At 44.9% G+C, this 20,722-nt stretch overlaps 1 protein-coding gene across 7 annotated transcripts in view; it reads left to right on the top strand.

Annotated features, from left to right (window-relative positions):
• PPP2R5D (protein phosphatase 2 regulatory subunit B'delta) overlaps nt 1-20,722 on the top strand; it is a 58,398-nt gene that overhangs the window by 7,897 nt on the left and 29,779 nt on the right. For all 7 annotated transcript variants that reach the window (XM_088450699.1, XM_088450696.1, XM_088450698.1 and 4 more), the window contains exons 3-10: nt 7,163-7,334; nt 7,468-7,670; nt 7,913-8,023; nt 9,391-9,483; nt 10,863-10,993; nt 12,491-12,550; nt 13,643-13,751; nt 16,887-16,940. In XM_088450699.1, the coding sequence (XP_088306825.1) occupies nt 7,163-7,334; nt 7,468-7,670; nt 7,913-8,023; nt 9,391-9,483; nt 10,863-10,993; nt 12,491-12,550; nt 13,643-13,751; nt 16,887-16,940 (933 nt within the window). The remainder of the gene's footprint in view (nt 1-7,162; nt 7,335-7,467; nt 7,671-7,912; nt 8,024-9,390; nt 9,484-10,862; nt 10,994-12,490; nt 12,551-13,642; nt 13,752-16,886; nt 16,941-20,722) is intronic.

The following is a 20,722-nucleotide window of genomic DNA, read 5'->3' on the forward strand; positions in this document are numbered from 1 at the left end:
ACGGAGCTATTCAATTCTTGCTCCTGTCGGGCACGATGAGCTGCCAGCGCTACATTTCAGCTCGCAGCCCCTGGGGGATGAGAGCTGAAATGTGCGAAAAGTGACACGTTTGGGTGCCCAAACATCACTTTTCGCGATCGCGCCCATCACTTTGGTCGGGTTTAGCTGCTTTACGCGGCTAAACCCGACCTCTATGGGCGCGATCAGCATGAAAATCTAGAGCAATTGCATAGCGGCCCGCGATCTCCTGTCACTTTAGACGGGAGATGCGGGCCGCGAAAGCATTTGAATTCCGCCATAAGTATTCACCATCTCTGATGTCCTTGATCTCACCTGGGAAACTCTTTCCATCATATTCAACATGGAACCAGTCACCAACGGTAACTATATCATCTGAAGTTACTGTGACAGTTACATTAAGTTCATCAGTAGAAAGAAATGAAGTGGAAAATGTCATCTGCTGTGATACAATTTAGTTTTCATGTATTGTGTCCTATATTTCATGGTATGAGCCAGGTGGTTATAGTTGTGGATGGTAGGAGCCTGTGTGGAACTTCAGAGGTTTCAGGTGGCGGTGTAGGAGCCTGTTGGTGTCAACGAGTTACACGTCCACTTCACAGTGGGAGCAGTCAGTGACTTGCGGTTACTGATGGCGAGAGGTAATTCCTAGGAATGGTGAAATAAGTCCACTAGTTACTAAGGGACGAATAACCACCCTACGTTCTATCCGTGTCGAAAATCTATGATCGCTTCGCAGAGCGAGGTCACCCAGTCACATATACCATGCCTCCCAACATTTAGGGGTCTATTTACTACGCAGTGTTAGGAGACAGTGTGAAAAGTGATAAGGTGCCAGCCAATCAGCTCCCACCTGCCATCTCAGTGTTTGAAAAATGACAGTTGGGAGCTGATTGGCTGGCACCTTATCACTTTCTTATCACTTTTCACTCCGTCTCCTAACACTGCTTAGTAAATAGACCCCTTAGACATGCAAAATTGAAACAAAATAAACCTTTTCCCAAATTTAAATATAAAGGAAATAGGGCCTGATTCAGACCCACTCGCGAGCGGCTGTCCGCTCGCAAGTGGGTCGATGTTATGGACTGAGCATGCGCACGACGGAGGGAGCTCCGTCGTGCGCATGCGCCAGACGCGACGAGCGAAGGAAAGTCCTTCGCTCGTTGTGTCCGATCAAAGGGGGCGTGCTGTCAATGTTGATTGACAGCACGCCCCCTTTGCTAGGCGTTCCGGGGGCGTGCCTCCCTGACGGGGGCGTTCCCACGGGAACGCCTCCCGTCAGAAGCCGGCCCACTGACATCACTAGTGATGTCAGTGGGAGTGATTTTGGCTCTGATAGAGCCAAAATCACTCCGGAGCTTGCGGTTGAAAACCTCAACCGCAGGCTCCGGCTCGCAAATTCGATGGTCGCGATGGTCTCGACCATCGCGGCCATCACAATGCACGCTCGTATAGCCTGTGGGTGGTGACCCACAGCTATACGAGCGTCCAGGAGGACGCTCCATGAAAATGGAGCCCGGCCCTCATTCAGAGCGTGCGCTCTGCTCAGAGCGTACGGCTCTGAATGAGGGCCATAGTGCTTAATGGATCACACTATTTAAAGATCATCATCATCATATGCGGCTAGGTTGAAAAAGGTTTTCTAATAATATACATATAAAAGACAATTCAATTAGAATGATCAATCACAGAGGGCTGCTTCAGTTAGATTTGCAGAGAGGTGCAGCCGCCGGGTGGGGGGTCCTGCTGTGTTGCACGATCAGTGATGGGCAGCACGACAGACCCCTGGGAAATGATGCAGAGGGGCCAGGAAGTCTCTCTGCCATTGGCATCTGTTGGAAGATTAGCTTCAGGCAACTCCCCAGTGTGCGTTTCTGACTGGTTGCATTGCTTTCCGACCATGTCAGGTAACGCACAGCCTAGCGTGAAGGCAAACCATGCAAACACACCAGGCAACAGCTCAACTCACAAACAGAACAGTCATGCTCCATCTCTCCACCCCCAAACCGGCTCCAGTGTGTCAATCACTCTGCTAGAGAGTTCACAGTGCGACCGGAGCCGCAACAGCATATCTGCACATGAGCACTGCGGCTTTGGCGCAAGAACAAAGACATCGGTCAAATACGATGTAACTAAATAGCGTCTACCTCTGAATCTGCCCTTTGAATAATAATTTATTCAGATGTGTTTAAATAGTAAAATATAGCCAATAATTACATGTCATTTTCTCTTTGAAGCAGAAGAATGGATTTAATGAAGATACCTATATATAGAGGTGTTTTACTGATGGGAAAGTGGTTTTTGAACTTGTAGGTAGAAGTTACAAACTTTTTTTTTTTTCACCCTTATCTTACTACTTATATATAAACCATTATAAATCACTATAGAGATATTTTAATGCACCCTAAAATGCTGTAAACACTATGGCGTAAATTTACTAAAGTGAGAGTTTTTAGAAGTGGAGATGTTGCCCATAGCAACCAATCAGATTCTAGCTATTCTCTTCTAGAAGGTGCTAGTTAAATGTTAAGTAGAATGTAATTGGTTGCTATGGGCAACATCTCCACTTCAAAACATTCTCACTTTAATATACCCCTATGACTTGCTGAAATACAATTTCCGGCTACCATTCTTTCTTCTTTTGGTAAAAATCAACCATTTGACACCATGTCACTGCCCCCGATACATTGCTTATGACCAGTAACAGCCTCCTGCACAGTCCTGCTGTCTAATTTGTGACTATTTTGGGGTTCAGGAGGATTTCCTCACTCTTTCATGTAGTTCACTTGTTTCTCGCACACTGCGGTTAACGCTCGATATAACCATGATCCCCATGTTTTGCCATTTTCTAAGTGACTTGTCCGGAAATCGGGGATTTGTATGACTGGTATCTGGCCGATAAATGGTGAATTGGCCAGATAATTGCATAATGTATGCCCAGCATTCGATTACTGTGATATACTTGAGTCGGATTGCAAATCTTTATACAGATATTGCAGTGGTTCTCAAACTCTATCCTCAGGACCCCACACAGGACACTTTTTCGAGGTCACCCAGCAGATGCACAGGTGTATTCATTCCTCACTGACACATTTTTCACTTGTGATTCTGTGAGGAGACCTGGAAAACATGTACTTTTTGTAAACCTGTGAGATATTGAGTGTTCATAGGGGTCATATGTGTAAACCCCTGACAGGTGGGGTAGATCTTCCTGTGGATTAAATGGAAGATCAAATCAATTCTCTTTTTTTTTTTTTTTTTTTTTTTTTTGGGGAAATACATCACATTATTTCCATTTTCCGACTGTGGGACTGGTTTCTAAACTTGAACAACACAAAAGATATTTGGAAGTGAGTCTAAAATGGTGCATACACACGGTCAGATTTCCCTAGTCGATTTGAACAATAACGATATCGGTCATATGGTTATCGTGCAAATCTACCAGTTTCTGGCCCCTTCAAACGACCAAACAATGGTCGATGTGCGGGCACGGATGATCGATATCGACCATCGGCCCGTGCATTCAGGCTAACCTGGTCGATATGGACCAGATTGGCCTGGTTACTATAGGGACTCGCAATCGTTAATTGCAGGTAGTTATAGTCGATGGGGGGGTTGGTGCATGTGCTGGATGTTCGGATGCAGGACGATCAGACAACGATCGTTATCTGATCGACCAGAAGTCTGATCGTTTGTATGCACCATTATATAGGGTTTTGTTAGTGACAAAGTAACTGTTCTGCAAACAACAAGCTCTGTATTCCCTCTACCAGACACTCCTGGTAATATATGTTTGTGGCCTTATGGTTTTTTCATATTGGCACTGCGTGCCTGATGTCACTGTGAATGCAGGAACTGTATTTTTCTGGTAATTTGGTAAAAAACAAACAAACTTTGCAACTTTTTTAGATCGGAAATGTCATATTAATGAAGCATTTGGTTTGACGACGGGATGGGGCTTGCTTGACCACCAGCACAGGGGCTCCCTGCACGTCTAACCGATATAAAAGAGGAACCATCTCATTGAAGAAATATACAGATTTGGGGGTATGCAGTCGGGAAGCTGGCAGACCTAGTCCCGACAGCCGGCTTCCTGACTCTCATATCCCGGCAAGGGTCTAAAGACAGGCGTCAATATGCCGCCGTCTGTCATTAAACATACACCAGGAACCCGGCATCCTAATCGAAGTGACTCCAGGCGCCGATAGCTGCGGAGGGGGGGCTGAGGTTTAGGGTTCCCGGAGGGGACTTAGGGTTAGGCAACCCCCCTGGAGGTTACGTTTAGGCTAGGGGAAGGGGGGTTTAGCGTTAGGCACCCCTGGGCGGGACTTAGGGTTAGGCACACCCCGCCCCCCCCCCCGGGGGACTTAGGTTTAGGCGGCGGGGAAGGGGGGGTTAGGTTTAGGCACTGGGGGGGAGGGTTGGGGTTAGACACCCCTAAGGGAGGGTTGGGATTAGGGGGTAGAAATGGGTTAGTATATACTTACCTTTGACGATCGGGATTTCCTCCTCTGCCGGGATGCCACTATCTGGATTCCAACCGCCGGGCATGGGTCCGGCGGTAAATCGTACCGATTCCGATTTGGGAACCCCAGGTTACTAGCAATTGTGTTTTGCATCCAGTTTCAGATGATGCGTTGCATACTATGAACTAGATATACCTAATGATGCATTAATATTAATATGTAATAGCCCAGCCCAGACTTGGTGGCACCAGGGTGGAGGCAATGCACGACAGTGTGATAACATGCAAGATTGTGATAGCAGCCTGGATTGGATAAAAGGACAGATGGATGTATTCCTCCCTATCAGCGTATGTGAAAGGGCAGTATAGCCCCATGTAGAGAGTGTACCAGCTTGTATGTTTGGATTAATACATCAGTAGGGATATTACTGTATGAGCAATAAACACCATCCTGCTAACAAGATCCTGCACGTTTGCCTGCTGTGACCTGTGAATCCATTGCCCGGCTGTCCTGTGTTGAACCCAGTGTGCGGATTTAGCAATCTGTCTTCTACCCTGCAGTCCTGATTCTAAGTAAGCTGTCAGAACTAACAAGCCATAGTCATCTGTATTCTGGAGAGACTTCAGTTTATATAAGTCCCATTACTATCTAAATGTAGTAAACAGACAGTCCATCAGGGCCAGGACTTTCTCCTGCCTTCAACAATTTTAATTTAGTTTTCTAAATCTCCTCCTGAGTTATGTCAGTGTAAATGAGAAAGTGTAATAAGGGGGGGGTCTTACAGTGCCGGAGGAAAGATTGAGTTACCCACTTACACTCTAACGCCCAGATTTATCCTGTTTGGAAGGTCCGTCCTATTTAATCTTCTCCCCATTCAGGTGTGTGAGTTGGAACACACCTTATTAGCGGATGTCTTTGCTCGTACGTGTTACAGCACAAGACGATCAGGTTTATTAGCATGCCTGTAAAATGTTTAGTGTGGCTGCAGGAGCATGAGATTGTGAAATGTTGAGTGCTGCATTTAGCTGTTTCATTATGGGAGTATCCAGCTCACCTTCACCTATTGCCGTCTGTCCGCCCTACTGAACGATTTATGGGCGACCCACAGCCGTAGCAGGTCGTCCTCTAGTGTTTGGTCGAAGATAGATATAGTCAGTCCTGATTATGATTCCTTCTCTGTGATGGCCAAGATGGATTTGTTCAAACACCAACAGCAATTACTGTGTGATTTGGGAAGGAATATATACACTGTGGGCCTAGAGCCGCAGGCAAACCGCACAAAAATCCGATATTCACGTAGTTGACCGATTTTTTTTTTTTTATTATTATTTTTTTTGCTTGTAACTGCGCATGTGCAAAAATTCCTACAAACTCCTACAGTGCATGTGTTACACAGTGTGTACGCAGAAAGGTGCTGCTGCCATCGAGATTCACGGTTTCACAAATGTTGATGGACGTTCCTGTGTGGTGATTAGGACGTGGATACAAAATGCTGGCAAAAATAGTCTGTTCAGTGGGCCTGTTGTGGGAGTATCGTGGTTGTGTCAATGATAGCATCTGCATACACAGACGCATGGCTGCAGGCATAGGAGGCCATAGTTAGACGGAGTATCTGCACCTGCCATAGGGCTGGTGCAAGTTTCGATGGTGCGTCCTTAGACGCCACCAATCAGTGCACGGATGCTAATAGCTGGCTTCTCAGTCCTTGCACATTCGAACGCATGGATGTGCACAAGGGAAGGAGATTTTAGTGGCATTTATTATTATTATTAATATCCTTTATATGGCGCCGCAAGTGTTCCACAGCGCCTTACATAGTACGTAAAACTAATAAGTGAACAAGAAACAAGTAACTTTTACAGTACATTACTGGGCCGGACAAGGACACGATTTATATACATTGCTGCAAGAGCGATTAAAGCACTCACAATAAGCAGCCGGGAGTTGGCAGTCACGTGTTAGGTGCCCTTATGGGAAGTAAAGAGTAGAAGAAAGTGTAAGGAGAAGCACATGAGGGAAGAGGTCCCTGCTCGTGAGAGCTTACATTCTAAAGGGGAGGGGCAGACAGACAGGCGTGACACAGAAAGGGAACATGGGGAGGAAACGGCATGGTGGGTTAGGATGAGAGCTGGAAGGCCTTGATAAAGTAGTGGGTCTTGAGAGCCCGTTTGAAGATTTGTAGAGAGGTGGTGAGTTTGAGAGGGAGAGTTTCCAAAGGTAGGGAGCAGCACAGGCAAAATCTTGGAGGCGGGAGTGGGAGGAAGTAATCAGTTGGCAAGAGAGGCATTTGCATAAAGTCGCCAATAGATGCTGCTCCGTGCACTTCTGCATCCACCTCTGAATCAGGCGCACTGGGTGCTATGGGAGAAGTACGGTACTATGTGACTCTATAAAATCCATGTTCTCCCTGAATTGTTTCTGAGTGGCGTGTATTCATCTGCTCCGATGTCCTGGTCATGTAACTATAAGTAGTCACCGGTTTCTGCCATATGGGATGATCTAGGATTTGGTTCTCAGTGAATGTAATAATGCAGGTAAAACGTGGCTTGTTCTGCTGAGGATTGTGTGACGCTTGTGAAATATGTTTCGTCCTGTGATAGTGTAAAGAGACATTTTTTCCCCTCTGTACGGGCTCTTGTTTTCTATGCTGAAATATGTTGTTCTTATACTAAATATAGGTACAACAAGGGGTAAACAAACGCCCCAGCCCCAGCGCACCTCCCCCTACTCAGTTGAACAAGATCCAGTATGGTGGCGGGGGCCAGGTGGTGAAGAAAGAGCGTAGGCAAAGTTCATCCCGGTTCAGTCTCAGCAAGAACCGAGAGCTCCACAAACTGCCCCCCCTGAAAGGTAAAAAGTGAACGAGTTCCTCTCATCTGTCCTCCGTAATACCAGGAAGATACCTCAGAATCTGCTGCTAAGAATGAAGTACTATTGCTCCATAATGCCTTTTATTACGGTGGTCTTCACTCTTTCTTTTCAGATTGTCCCCCAGGTGAGGAACGGGAAACCCTCTTTGTTCAGAAGATTCGGCAATGCTGCGTCCTCTTTGACTTTGTGTCAGATCCTCTGAGTGATCTGAAATACAAGGAGGTGAAGAGGGCGGCACTCAGCGAGATGGTAGAATTCATCACACACAGCCGTGATGTGCTGACTGACTGCATCTATCCCGAGGCCGTGCATATGGTGAGAGCGTGTTATGTCTGTAAATATGTATAGTATGGACGGAGAGTGTTGGGGGATTGTGAGTTGTATATAAATAAGGGTAATGGGCAGGTTACGTTGATGACATATTGAACGTATATCAGTATCTAACCACTGAATAACCAATGTAATTGCGCTCTCTCTCTCTCTCTCTCTCTCTCTCTCTCTCAGTCTCTCTCTCTCACAGTCTCTAATGTTTTATCCCTTTTATGATTTATTTTCAGTTCTCGGTTAATTTATTCCGGCCCCTTCCTCCCTCTTCAAATCCAAGTGGAGCAGAGTTTGACCCAGAAGAGGATGAGCCAACGCTGGAGGCTGCTTGGCCCCATTTACAGGTAGAACTCTTTTTATGATGGTCTGAGTTCTGCAGTTGTTCATGACGATTTGGTGACCAGGGCACAGTTTCCTGAGTGGAGCCAGTGGTTTGTCCTGAACAAGCAGTAACCTCTACAGAAGTGGGAGAGCTGGGCAGAGAAGCGTTCTCAGGGTATCGCTGTCCTATTTCTGTGGAAGTTAATGGCAAACTGCTGTTAATTTGCGACTGGCAGTGACTTATTTGCATGTAGCGCAGATATCTGCAACAAAGTGCAACATATTGGAGGGTTCATAAATTGTAACCTCTTCCCGGCAGGAAATTGTGTGTTGTCTGATAGATGTTTATACCTCTCTGTTGTCTTTATTCTGCCGTAATTACAACATGATTCTGCCCATCATTCGCTTTCATATATCTCAGTACATTATTTTTCTTTATTGAGAACATAGCATTTTAGTATTCACTCTAGGTCAGGCTTCGGGCAGCGCATCTGTAAAGGGGGCATGGCCACAAGAAAAGGGAGTTTGACTTTAAGACACTCCCCCTTTTCATCACTCCTGGGGGAGTGCACGGCACTTACAGACTTGCCCGGCTGCCCCCAAGCTCTCCTTTTTATGTGAATAGATGCTGTGCACATGCACACGGCATCTATTCACCGGCGGTGATCGCGGCACCTCTATTTTTCCCACCGCGGGACACTGCGGCCCACGGGTGGAGGCGACATCCCGCCAGGTTGTTTTAGCGGGGCGCCGCCAAAAGGGCAGCTACCCTTTTGAAATCTGGCAGGGTGCGTTGCCCTGCTAAAACAGCCTAGCGGGAACTCTAATGTTTTACTCAGCACCGTACACACCCTGGTCAATTGAGCCTGCAATTTAATTTGGTGCCTGGTATACAAGGTCACAACAATTACAGCTGTCTGTTAGGCAGTCTTGGGGTGGGGGGGATTCAATTCAGCGCGATGGCCTCAAAGTGCCCTCTGGAACGGTTGCAGCCAGTAACATAACACATTTTCGATCACGCCCCATAGAGTTGCACGGGAATATTGCCAATGTTGGACCAGTAATGTGCACGGCCGAATAGAATAGTGGCACATTGTGGCGAATTGAAATTACTTTTTCATGTCAATGTTACCTCTCCTTCCTAACATGGTTGTTATATTACATTTTTAGGTTGGTGTTTGAATGTTGGTAGCTTACTTCCATTATCTGACATGTGTAATTATTTAAGTTATCTGTGCTGACTGCAGGACAATGTGGCTTTAAGTAGTTAAAGACGTTTACATCGATCACCCACAATCCAATGCATGCTTCTATATAATACACAAATTGTGATCTTCATGAGACGAGTGCACGACACTGACCTACATCTTCTGCCTCTGTTCTTCTCCAGTTGGTATATGAATTTTTTCTCCGATTTCTGGAATCTCCCGATTTTCAACCCAATGTGGCAAAGAAATTCATAGATCAGAAGTTTGTGCTGTCGGTAAGACCCATGTGCTGGAGGGCAAATCCCTTTATTCTATGTTCAGTGTAAACCCAGCCCTTTACAAGCACCTGTGCTATGTCATTAAGCTGATATAAGCAACCACCATACAATTTATCTTTGCTATTATTTTGTATTCCCTAAGTTCATGTGCCATTCCTATTATTATTATTTTGTTTTTATCCCTGTGTTGTTTCTCGTTCTCTCTGTTTCACAGGACACAGTTTTTATTACCCTGTGAAACAGTGAGAACGAGAAACAACACAGGGATAAAAATAATAATAGGAATGGCACATGAACTAAGGGAATACGAATTAATAGTAAAGATAAATTGCTGAAGAAATAGCCTAACCCTGTGTTTTCAAGACTATAAAAACTTGCCTGTTATATGTGTTGAATGGAAATGGCAACAAATGTTTCCTTCTTTAAATTGGTTACAATTATAAGTAACATTGTACTTTTGTATGCATGACTTGAGATAAAGACTTCGTACAAGAGCTAACAGATCCCACTTTATGTGGATAATAATTTAGAAATAGATCTAGCTAAATAGCATTTATATCTGCTAGCCTAACTAGTATGTAACGACAACTAATTGTTTTCCAATTAATAAATAACAGGAATAAACTGTCATTTTTGGCATAGACCTTATAATAAATTGCCGGTTTAAATATAATAACCTTGCAAAGTTAAACACACACGTGTATGAGAGGTAATATATATATATAGAACTGATGACAGCACGCGACCTTATTTTTAATATATTTTTAATTCTTGTCACATAAATAAAATATTTTTTTCTTTCTTGTCTATCACTCTGTACTTTTGTGTAATAAGATAATTTTTTATTGATATTTCGCTTCAGAATGCCCTATTTTAGGGCATACGGAGAAATGGGGTATAAAAGATTAGTTTTGAGCAATAGCTAGCATTTCATATTATACATTGAATGATAATTGTAAGAGGCAATATATAGCCTCTTTGTATACTTTCAAGCCAGAGTATTAAAAATAAAAGCAAAATGTAATTAATTTTTTAAAGCACACCTAATAAAATTTATATATTTTATGTGTTTAAAGGGGTTTTGAGTGCACCCTCAATTAAATTGATTCCTTTTCTTTCTTTTTTGATACAAGTATTCCTAATTTTGAATCAATGGGTAGCACCTAATGACAATAAGCACCTATGGTTTAATTATATATTGAAATTCATATGGTTAGCTGAAAGATTGTCCCTACTTATATAACAGATGTATTATAGATAGCCTGGTGCGGGATCTCTTTGACATTGTGTGGTACTTGTGTCTATACTGTACATGTGTGATCGGTGGAGGAGACACATTATGTTTGTACATGCGTGACCTGCGTGTGTTTCCCCAGCTCCTGGATTTGTTTGACAGTGAAGATCCCAGGGAGCGAGATTTCCTGAAGACTATTCTTCACCGAATCTATGGAAAGTTCCTGGGGCTACGAGCCTACATGAGACGGCACATGAACAACATATTTTACAGGTATGCACACCCTAGTCATAGACTACTCGTGGCACTGACGTGTACAGGGAAATACCTCCACCACGGTTGATGCAATTCGGGGAACTGGAAGGTTTATCTGTATAATAATGGCCTGTGAGTTAATTGCCCTCTCTCGGTGGGGACAATAGTAGCAGGGACTCTGTCATTAGTAGGAACTAGGGATGTGCAGGCTCGGATAGGTTCGAGTTTGCACGTGGAGTTCGGATTTTTCCCTCCAAAAAAAAACGGAACTCAGAACGAGGCAAAACGTCATCTTACATGGACGAACATCATCATTCCTGGTCTTTTGTCCAGGAATGATGATGTTCGTCCATGTAAGATGACGTTTTGCCTCGTTCTGAGTTCCGTTTTTTTGGAGGGAAAAATCCGAACTCCACGTGCAAACTCGAACCTATCCGAGCCTGCACATCCCTAGTAGGAACAAGTAATATTTCCGAACCTAGGGTGTCTGGTAATTCTGTATTCACTTATCTTGCAGCATTGAATGCATCTGGAGTATTAATGCAAATAATCACTTAGGAATAAATTCACCAAAGGTCGATTAATTAACATCAGTGTTCTGTTTCAGGGGCTAAATCGCACATTTACTAACCGACGAATTTTGCTTGGCCAAACCAACCTCTCAACAGCTGTGAGATTCAACTGCATAGTGACTCAGTTGTAGATGGGTAATTGCTGCAACAAACGGGCTCCTTCATTGGCTCCTGTGACTGTTTATGCTCCTAAGATGAAGCATTGCTGCTGCTGTGACTGAATCCCATCTGACTACTATAGATCAGGACTGCTGGGTAGTGGGCAGACTGCTGTTTGCAGGGCACTGGGCTGAATGCAGGATTATAATGTCACAAGAACACAGCTGGCACAGACAGGTTCTCAGTAGTGATGATGTTTATTGCTTAAATAACAAAAGCTGTCACACTGCTAGAAGGAAGTCATGTTGTTTTATACAGTGTTACACCCAGGTGCTGGTGGGGCAAACCAGCCCCCAGTCCCATTATTCCAGACTGAGCCTCTCGTGTATTTACATTAGTGGTAAGGTGGAGTATTCACCCCCCCTGTCAACATCTCTGCCCTGTACCACTGAGCCTGGGCTGGGGAAGTTAACCACAGGATCTGGTGTAACCTCAGGAACCTTGGCCAGATCCCTTGTGCACGGTCCGGAATTACAGGGAGCTGGGCTTCACTGCCAGGAAACCCAGGATTACTTTAGTTAAATATACATTAATATTCTGTTCACAATGTGCCTGGTGCACCAGTAGGTGTGGGAAGGGTTAACAAGTATTTGTCATTTCACTTTTTCTCTCTCATCAGATCTGTGTCTGTTATTACTAAACATGGCATTAACGTGAGCGTCGGCGCGTACTTCTCCAGTGGCGTTGTATTAAAGTATAAAACTGATTAGAAGTGTTAATGAGGATTTATGTATATATAATATATTTATAATATATATCATAATATATTGTCTTTTCACTGCAGGTTTATCTATGAGACTGAACATCATAATGGGATTGCTGAACTCCTGGAAATACTTGGCAGGTAAATATATATTATTATTATTCTTTATTTATATGGCGTCACAAAGGTTCCACAGCACCCTTAGCGCACAAGAAAAAACGTTACTAACAGCACAAACACTGCAGGACAAGGACATGGTTTATAAACATTGCTGCATAGCTATTAAATGAGCAGCAGGGTGTCAGCAACCAAGTGTTAGGTGCCGGGAAGTTAGCAGTAAATTATAGTATAAGTAAGGGAAGGAGAAGCACGTGAGAGAAGAAGACCCTGCTCGTGAGAGCTTACATTCTAAAGGGGAGGGGCAGACAGACAGGGGTGACAGAGATGGGGGTAGACAGAGAGAGCATGGGACAGAGGGTTAGGATGAGAGCTGGAAAGCTTTGAGGAAAAAAGTGGGGCTTGAGAGCCCGTTTGAAGATTACGAGCCAGGAAGCAAAGTTATCAAGGAATTTGGAGTAAAGGCCAGGGGAACGTTAATTGACAGCTACTTTAAGGTGAACAGGTTGGAAGAGGTGAACAGCATGAACCTGGAATAGAAAGAATGAAAGGGAGGGTTCAGAAGGTAAGAGTTGGTAGGAGTGACCAGAGGATAGTAGGACCCCAGCACCACCACCATGGTGATCCCCTGGGCGGTGTGTATGAGAGAATGCGAGGCTACCAAAGGCCTGGGCGGTGTGTGTGAGAGAATGTGAGGCCACCAAAGGCTTGGGCTGTGTTTGTGAGAGAATGTGAGGCCACCAAAGGAGATAGCTGCAGGAGAAGTAGTGTCAGAGGGGGAAATCCAGGATTCGGTGATGGCTAGGAGAGTTGGAAATGAAGCGGTCCTAGATGGGGACCAGTTTATTATAGACTGATCTGGCAATCCAGAGGGCACAGGAGAGAGGGACAGAGTTAAGAGGATATTAAAGGCTGAAACGCCCATATTAGTTCTCCGCATTTCCTCTTTCAAATACCCGCCCAATCGCCTTACATGAACATACTCAACTTAACCGTTAATAGAATGGCTGTACTCCATTTACACATATTCTCTCTGCCTCCAACCTGCGTATCATATAGAACTATGTTTCTCTGTGAAAGAATCTTCTACATTCCGTCTGTTCTGTCTCCTTCCAGTATTATTAATGGCTTTGCACTTCCACTGAAAGAAGAACACAAGATGTTTTTAATCCGTGTCCTGTTACCTCTGCACAAAGCCAAATCGCTGAGTGTCTATCACCCGCAGGTAATATGTCCATTGGGAATATTTTGAGCATTAAGCATGTAAAAGATGATCTATCATTGTTCTAGACCTAGCTGTCAGGAGCAGAACCCTCCCTGTTTATCTAGTCTGTACCTCCGTCATTAAGCTCCTGGGTGCTTGTCCTGTCTGTATTTGTAATTTGTGTTATATATGATTGTGAGTCTGACTCTGGCACGGCAAAGTTTTGTGGTGCCTTACAAATAAACAGTGATATTTGTGAGCCATGTTGATGGGTTCTTTGTATGCAGGACAGTAGGTCCAAAAGGGAGCGGGTCCTCTGTATACAGGACAGTAGGTCCAAAAGGGAGCGGGTCCTCTGTATTCAGGACAGTAGGTCCAAAAGGGAGTGTGTCCTCTGTATTCAGGATAGTCGTATCAAATGGGTAGGTTCCCCCTATTCGGGAAAATAAATTCAGAGGGGAGCGGGTCCTCTGAATACAGGACAATTGTTCCAGAATGAGGTGGGTTCTTGGTATTTAGGAGAGTAGATCTAGAAGGGAGCGGTTCCTCTGTATTCAGGACAGTAGTGGCAGAATTGGGGTGGTCTTCTGTAGTCAGAACAGTAGTTCCAGAATGTGGTTGGTCCAGAAGGGAGTATGGGGGTCATTCAGAGTCGGTAGCAAGTGCTGAGCGCTCGCAACCGACTCGATGTTGCCCCACTGGGCAAGCGCACGACACAGCCGGCTCCGTTGTGCGCATGTGCGAGACCCGGCTAGTGACGGACACTCCGTCGCTAGGGGTCTCGCAGCAGACGGGGCGAGCTGTCGACTGTGAGTGACAGCTCGCCCCGTTTGGGGGGCGTGCCTGCCCAAACTGAGGCGTTCCCACCGGAACGCTTACCGTTTGGGGGCGGCCCCACTGACATTGCTTATGTCAGTGGGCAGCTTCCTGTTCGATCAGAGCAGGAAGCTCCCTGGGTCTTACGAGTGCCCAGACCCAACCTTAGGGTCTGGTCGTAAGCCCCGATGGTCGCGATGGTCTTGACCATCGCGACCATCACCCATGTCGGTCGCTAGAGCTGTGGGTGTTAACCCACAGCTTAGCTATCGACAAGGAGGCGGTCGTTCAGGATGCATGCGGCCGCCCTGATTCAGTGCGACCGCTTGCAACTAACGACCGCCTCTGAATGAGGTCCTATGTCCTTGGAACTGAGGATAGTAGATTCAGAAGGGAGTAAGGACCTCATTCAGAGTCGGTCGTTGCGGCCGCTCGGTTGTACGCCGCCGATGTTCGCTAAACTGCGCATGCGTAAAATTCGCAATGCGCGTGCGCAAACTAGCTATTACGATCAGAAATTTCTCTCTCCTTCAACTTGGCCAGGTCATTAGTTTGAGTGACAGGATGAGGCGTTTGTGGGTGGTAACAGGGGAAGGTGCTTGTGAACGGGGGAGTGGAGATCCGAACGCAGGCGTGCCTGACTATGCAAACAGTGTTTTATGGGAGTGCATAATTAACTAAGTAGTGTCATGGCACATGTGACATGGGAGGTTTTTACACTGACTTGATCGTAGTGCTTAAGAGAGGGTATGGTCTATCTTAAGCTCTACGACCAGCTCCGATGGTCTCGATTAATCCTTATATGCCCGGAGATGACGTGTATTGCGAACGAGAAGGGGGCGTATTTTTAGTCTTACGGCCGCATCCTCCCCTCGCTTGTCCAGCTAACGATCCCAACTTAACGATGCAACTTGCGAGCGCTTCATTTGCATATCCGGCCCCTTTTACCTTATGACCGAGCGGCCGCAACAACCAACTCTGAATGAGGTCCTATGTCCTTTGTATTCATGACAATGGATCCTAAAGAGAGTGAGCCCTTGGTATTCAGGACATTTGTTCCAGAATCTGGGTGGTATTCTGTATTCAGGACAATAGATAGAGAAGGGAGCGGGTCCTCTCTATTCAGGACAGTAGTTCTAGAATGGTACGCGCCCTTGGTATTTAGGACAGTAGATACAAAAGTGAGCCGTGCTTCAGTTTTTTGGGCAGTTGATCTAGAAGGGAGCAGGTTCTCTGTACTCAGGACAGTAGAACCAGACAGAGGCAGGTCATCGTCGTTCAGGGCAGTAATTCTGGAAGTGGATGGGCCCTCAGTATTTTGGACAGTAGACCCAGTAAGTGGCCGCCCCTGGGCTTCAGTCCATTAGACCCTGAAGGGAGCGATTTCTCACTATGAGGAACAAATTCACACAGTCATCATCTTAGTGTTATTGGGGAAACAAACACTTGTTACCCCTGAGAACTGTTTGTGTGCTCGTGGCCATCATGTGCTGACTGCTGTTTTAGCCAGAAACATTCTCCTGCTCATTAACTATTGTAAAACTGTTATTTACAGAGTTGAAATAGAAGTGCAAAGAACGGTCTGAATGTTTCCCATTGTGTGAGTGAGTGTAAGCATGGAAGTGCTGATGCATTTACTGTATGCCAGTGTTTGCATTACACACAAAGTACTTTTCCTCCAGTGTTGCCTTCGTGTCTGAATTCATCTCGATTCTGCATTTCAAGTGGCATTTAAAGAAAGTGTAAAACATGTTTATTCAGGGCTTCTAAGCTTCCATAGCAGCAGGAGGCACAGGACTATCCCCTGCTCTCTCTGTCTCTCTCCTCCTCTATGTCGCTCTCCCTCTCTCTCTCTCTCTGTCTCTGCCCTTCTCTGTCTCCCTCCTGCTTTCTCCTTTCCTGCTATATGTTTGCACTCTCATGCTGTCAGGTGTAAATCATCTCTTTGTCCCTTTTTCAAGATGAAATGTTTTTATGTATGTGCGGTACCAGTGTATTGTAGAATACATTTCTACTGTATGTAATATTTGTTACCATTTACTACTATAGAACAGTGAGAAATACTATCACACATGTGGACACATTGTATGTAGCGGAGCAATGTGACATTCTGTTCTGTATACGCACAGTCATTAGAAAGGTTGAGAGATGCATGGAAGTCTCCCAAAACATGGGTATGGGGCTTGTATAGTAACCTGGGACAAACTGATTTCTATTGTCATGAAAAAAAAAAAAAACAGGACACAAACAAATGAATCTGGCAAGTAATCTTGTGTTTCAGTGATCAGCAACTGTCATATGGTAATAATTGCTGACATCTCTCTCTTTCTCTCCTGCTAGCTGGCTTACTGCGTTGTGCAGTTCCTGGAGAAGGACAGCACCCTCACTGATCCAGTAAGTACATGACTTCATGTGCCCGACTCATGCTGCACACTACAAAACTCACCACTGCTCCATTACCTCTGACATGTATACCGTGAGGTGACATCTGCACCGGCTGGCTGGTTCTAGAATAAATCATTCTAGAAGTGACGAGGACAGGCTTGTTAGGGCTAGAAGCAGAATAATCTAGAGGTGAGTCTGAGAGGTTGGCTCTAGAAAGTTTGCTGCAGTGTGTCAGGAGCAAAGGTGTGAGGCGAGTCTCAGAAGTGGACACTGATTTACACAGAGAAAAATAGTCTTCATTATCTAAATTGGGGAAGAGAAGAGAATGTGTTTGACCGTACACACAATGCAATCCTATCCAGCAAGATCCGTTCTCCGATCTCACCCTTCTTTAGCGGAAGGACATAACCTCATGTCATGTTGCCTGTCTATGTGTAACGCCGTGGAACCATAATGTTAAATAGCTTCTGTACAGCAGTCATTTTAAATCCCCAACATCATCCGTGTAGTTTCCATAAAGGACCAGTGACTCACAGAGCGTGTGCCCTCTCTCTCGTCTCCCCCCTCTCTCTCTCCCCCCCTTGCTCTCTCTCCCCCCTCTCTCTCTCTCCCCCCCTCTCTCTCTCTCCCCCCCTCTCTCTCTCTCCCCTCTCTCTCTCCTCCCCTCTCTCTCTCCCCCCCTCTCTCTCTCCCCCCCTCTCTCTCTCCCCCCCTCTCTCTCTCCCCCCCTCTCTCTCTCCCCCCCTCTCTCTCTCTCCCCCTCTCTCTCTCTCTCCCCCTCTCTCTCTCTCTCCCCCCTCTCTCTCTCTCTCCCCCTCTCTCTCTCTCTCCCCCTCTCTCTCTCCCCCCCTCTCTCTCTCTCTCCCCCTCTCTCTCTCTCTCCCCCTCTCTCTCTCCCCCCCCTCTCTCCCCCCCCCCCTCTCTCTCTCTCTCTCTCGCATTATAAATAAAAGTTATACCCAGTAAGTCTGTGGGTGATTGCAGTAGGGCGGTCACACTTTTCTACACACGAGAGGATGCGGTAGTCTGGCTGGATCATGGCCATTTGAAGAGAGCATAAATCTGAAGCTGTCGCCAGTCTCTGTAAGGACCTGCCAGCTGGTGTCTCAATGCCTGAAGGAGACTGCAGGATCAGTGTCTCAGATAATAGTGTAAGAAAGTACGTACCTGATGATTTCTGGTTAGGTCGAATGACACACATAATGGTTAGTGAATTCTTGGCCTTGATGAACATATTAAATGGGTGCACTTACTATGCTACCCATGACACAATGCGCCATTTTAACTCTAATTTGCAAATCGCTTACATTTTGAGATTTTCATACAGATCCTGCAGGGAAATTGGGATTCTATTTACAAGGGTGCGGGTTTTTAGAAGTGCAGATGTTGCCCATAGGAACCAATCATATTCTAGCTATTCTGTTTTAGAAGGTTCTAAATAAATGTTAAGTAGAATCTGATTGGCTGCTATGGGCAACATCTCCACCTCCCAAAAACCCGAACTTGGTAATAATACCCCTTGGTCTATATATATAAGTGGTGACCACTTTCAAGATAATGGCAAGCAATGTCGTACTACATAGACATAAGCACAACAGATATATAGTGCAATGTTGCATCTAAATACAAGTAAAACAGCTTATCTAATCCAAAATGTTTCTTAAAATTGTTTGTTCCACATATTAAGTCCTGGAGCTATCTGTAAATGTAAGTAGTGTCCAGTAAATGAAGAATATATCGCTGTGTTTCATTTGTTAAATAGACTATCTTAGGGGGAAAATGTAATATATAATGGCCTGGACTACCATTGACTTGCAAATGATACTCAACTGTACATAAGGGGTTAGGTATGGGATGATGGTCAGAATAGCGACAGTGGCATCCCGATGCGGGAGTGTCTAACGACATAGAAATTTGTATTACTGTATGTACGAACCTGAAAGTGGGCGTCTCAGTTCTTGCATATCAGTCACACGGAATTGTACACTATGGGAGGCGTTTGCAGTGGCATTTGCATAAAGACCTCCAAGAGACACCTCTGTGCGCACTTCTTAACGTTCCTAATTACGAGTATTTAATCTTCATGACATATAATTATTACACTTTATTTACATTCTTTTCATATCACTATTGTACAAGTATTTTTTTTTTTTTTGTTTGAAAGGTTTAGAAAAAGAAAGGTGGAACAGCGTTGTGCCTCTGTATATCGCACACACATCACTCGGATTACAGCACCGTTCACCAGGGGTGTCTTAAGAGAGGGGGTGCCATGTGCATTCCCCGTCCGGGGTCCCCTCCTTTCTCTACGGCGGCTGGCAGCTGACTGACGTGGCTGGCCGGCCACTGCAGCATCAGTAGACTCTGGGCACTAGACACATGCGCAGATCGCCGGGGGAAATAACGCGGCCACCATTTTCCCAGCGATTTCCGCACTGCGCATGAACAAAACGCTGGAAAAATGGCCGCAGCTGTTATTTTCCGGCGTTTTGAGCAGTGCTGAGGCACACGACGTGGGATCTCGGAGAGGTAAGTTTTAGATAATACGGGTGCAGGGCTTGCAGTGCGGGCTTCCCCTGGACTTTGGTATAAGGAGCCACACAGATAGCTTTTGCAGAATTGGAGATTCACATGAATGTGCAGATGACAGTTGACTATTCATTAAGAAATTGAAATGGTCAGAAATCTCTTGTCACATGACTTACGCATCTTTTGCTTGTTGCATTTCTTTTCAAACTCTTTTCCATCACAATTGTGCTAGCACTTTAGTCATCTTACTAGAAATATATGTATATAGAATATGGAAAAGTGTATGGACCAGCGCCAAACAATAAATACTCTAAAAATAACAATCTAAAATGTCTGTGTATCACAAGTGCAAAAACCACATTACCCAGTGATAAGGGGGTCCGTTCACATCAATAATAATATAGTATTGGTAATATACTATAAAAAGTTAAACTGCAAATAGTGGAATTAATAAATAGTGACCAGCGTGTTTAAAATATATATGATAAATAATATTCTTTTTCTTTTATTTTTCCCCTCTGAACACAGATAAGCATAGAACCTCCTTTTTTTTTTTTTTTTTTTTTTTTTATGATATATATATATATATATATATATATATATATATATATAATAAATATATATATATATATATATATATATATAATGTTTAAAACACGCTGGACTATATATATGTTTAAAACACGCGGGGAACCTGGACGGCGGCTAGTGGTTAGCGCTGGGGTGGCACACACTGGGACGACGGCCGCTACCATTATCTTAATCTTCTGCACATGGGCAGAGGCTCATACAGAACTATGAGGGGTAAATATACTAAAATGAGAATTTTAGAAGTGAGTTTTAAAACTGATTTTGCCCATACCATCCACTCAGATTATAGTTAACATTTAACTAGCACCTTCTCGAAGATAATAGCTAGAATCTGATCGGTTACTATGGGCAAAATCACTTTTAAAACTCACTTCTACAACTTATCACTTTAGTAAATTTACCCCTAAGTAAATGCCTGTGCCTTGAATCGGGCGGCTCTGCAGGTTGTGCTCATGCAAAGTAAATCTGGAACTGGGAGAGGGCTGTGGTGCTCACTGCTGGGAGAGGGGTGCTCTGCTGGAATAGGGTGAGGGTGGGTGCTGACACCATGCTGTGCTAGGTGGGGGTTGCCTCTGTGCTGTTAGAGGGGGTGCTGAGCTTTGTGAGGGCTTGGGTGATGAGTGCAGTGCTGGGAGAGGGGTGATGGGTGCTGTGTAATGTGTTGTGCTGGGAGA

This window comes from Taudactylus pleione, unplaced genomic scaffold, assembly GCF_031769625.1.
Source record: "Taudactylus pleione unplaced genomic scaffold, aTauple2 ptg000522l, whole genome shotgun sequence".
NCBI classification, from domain to species: domain Eukaryota; kingdom Metazoa; phylum Chordata; class Amphibia; order Anura; family Myobatrachidae; genus Taudactylus; species Taudactylus pleione.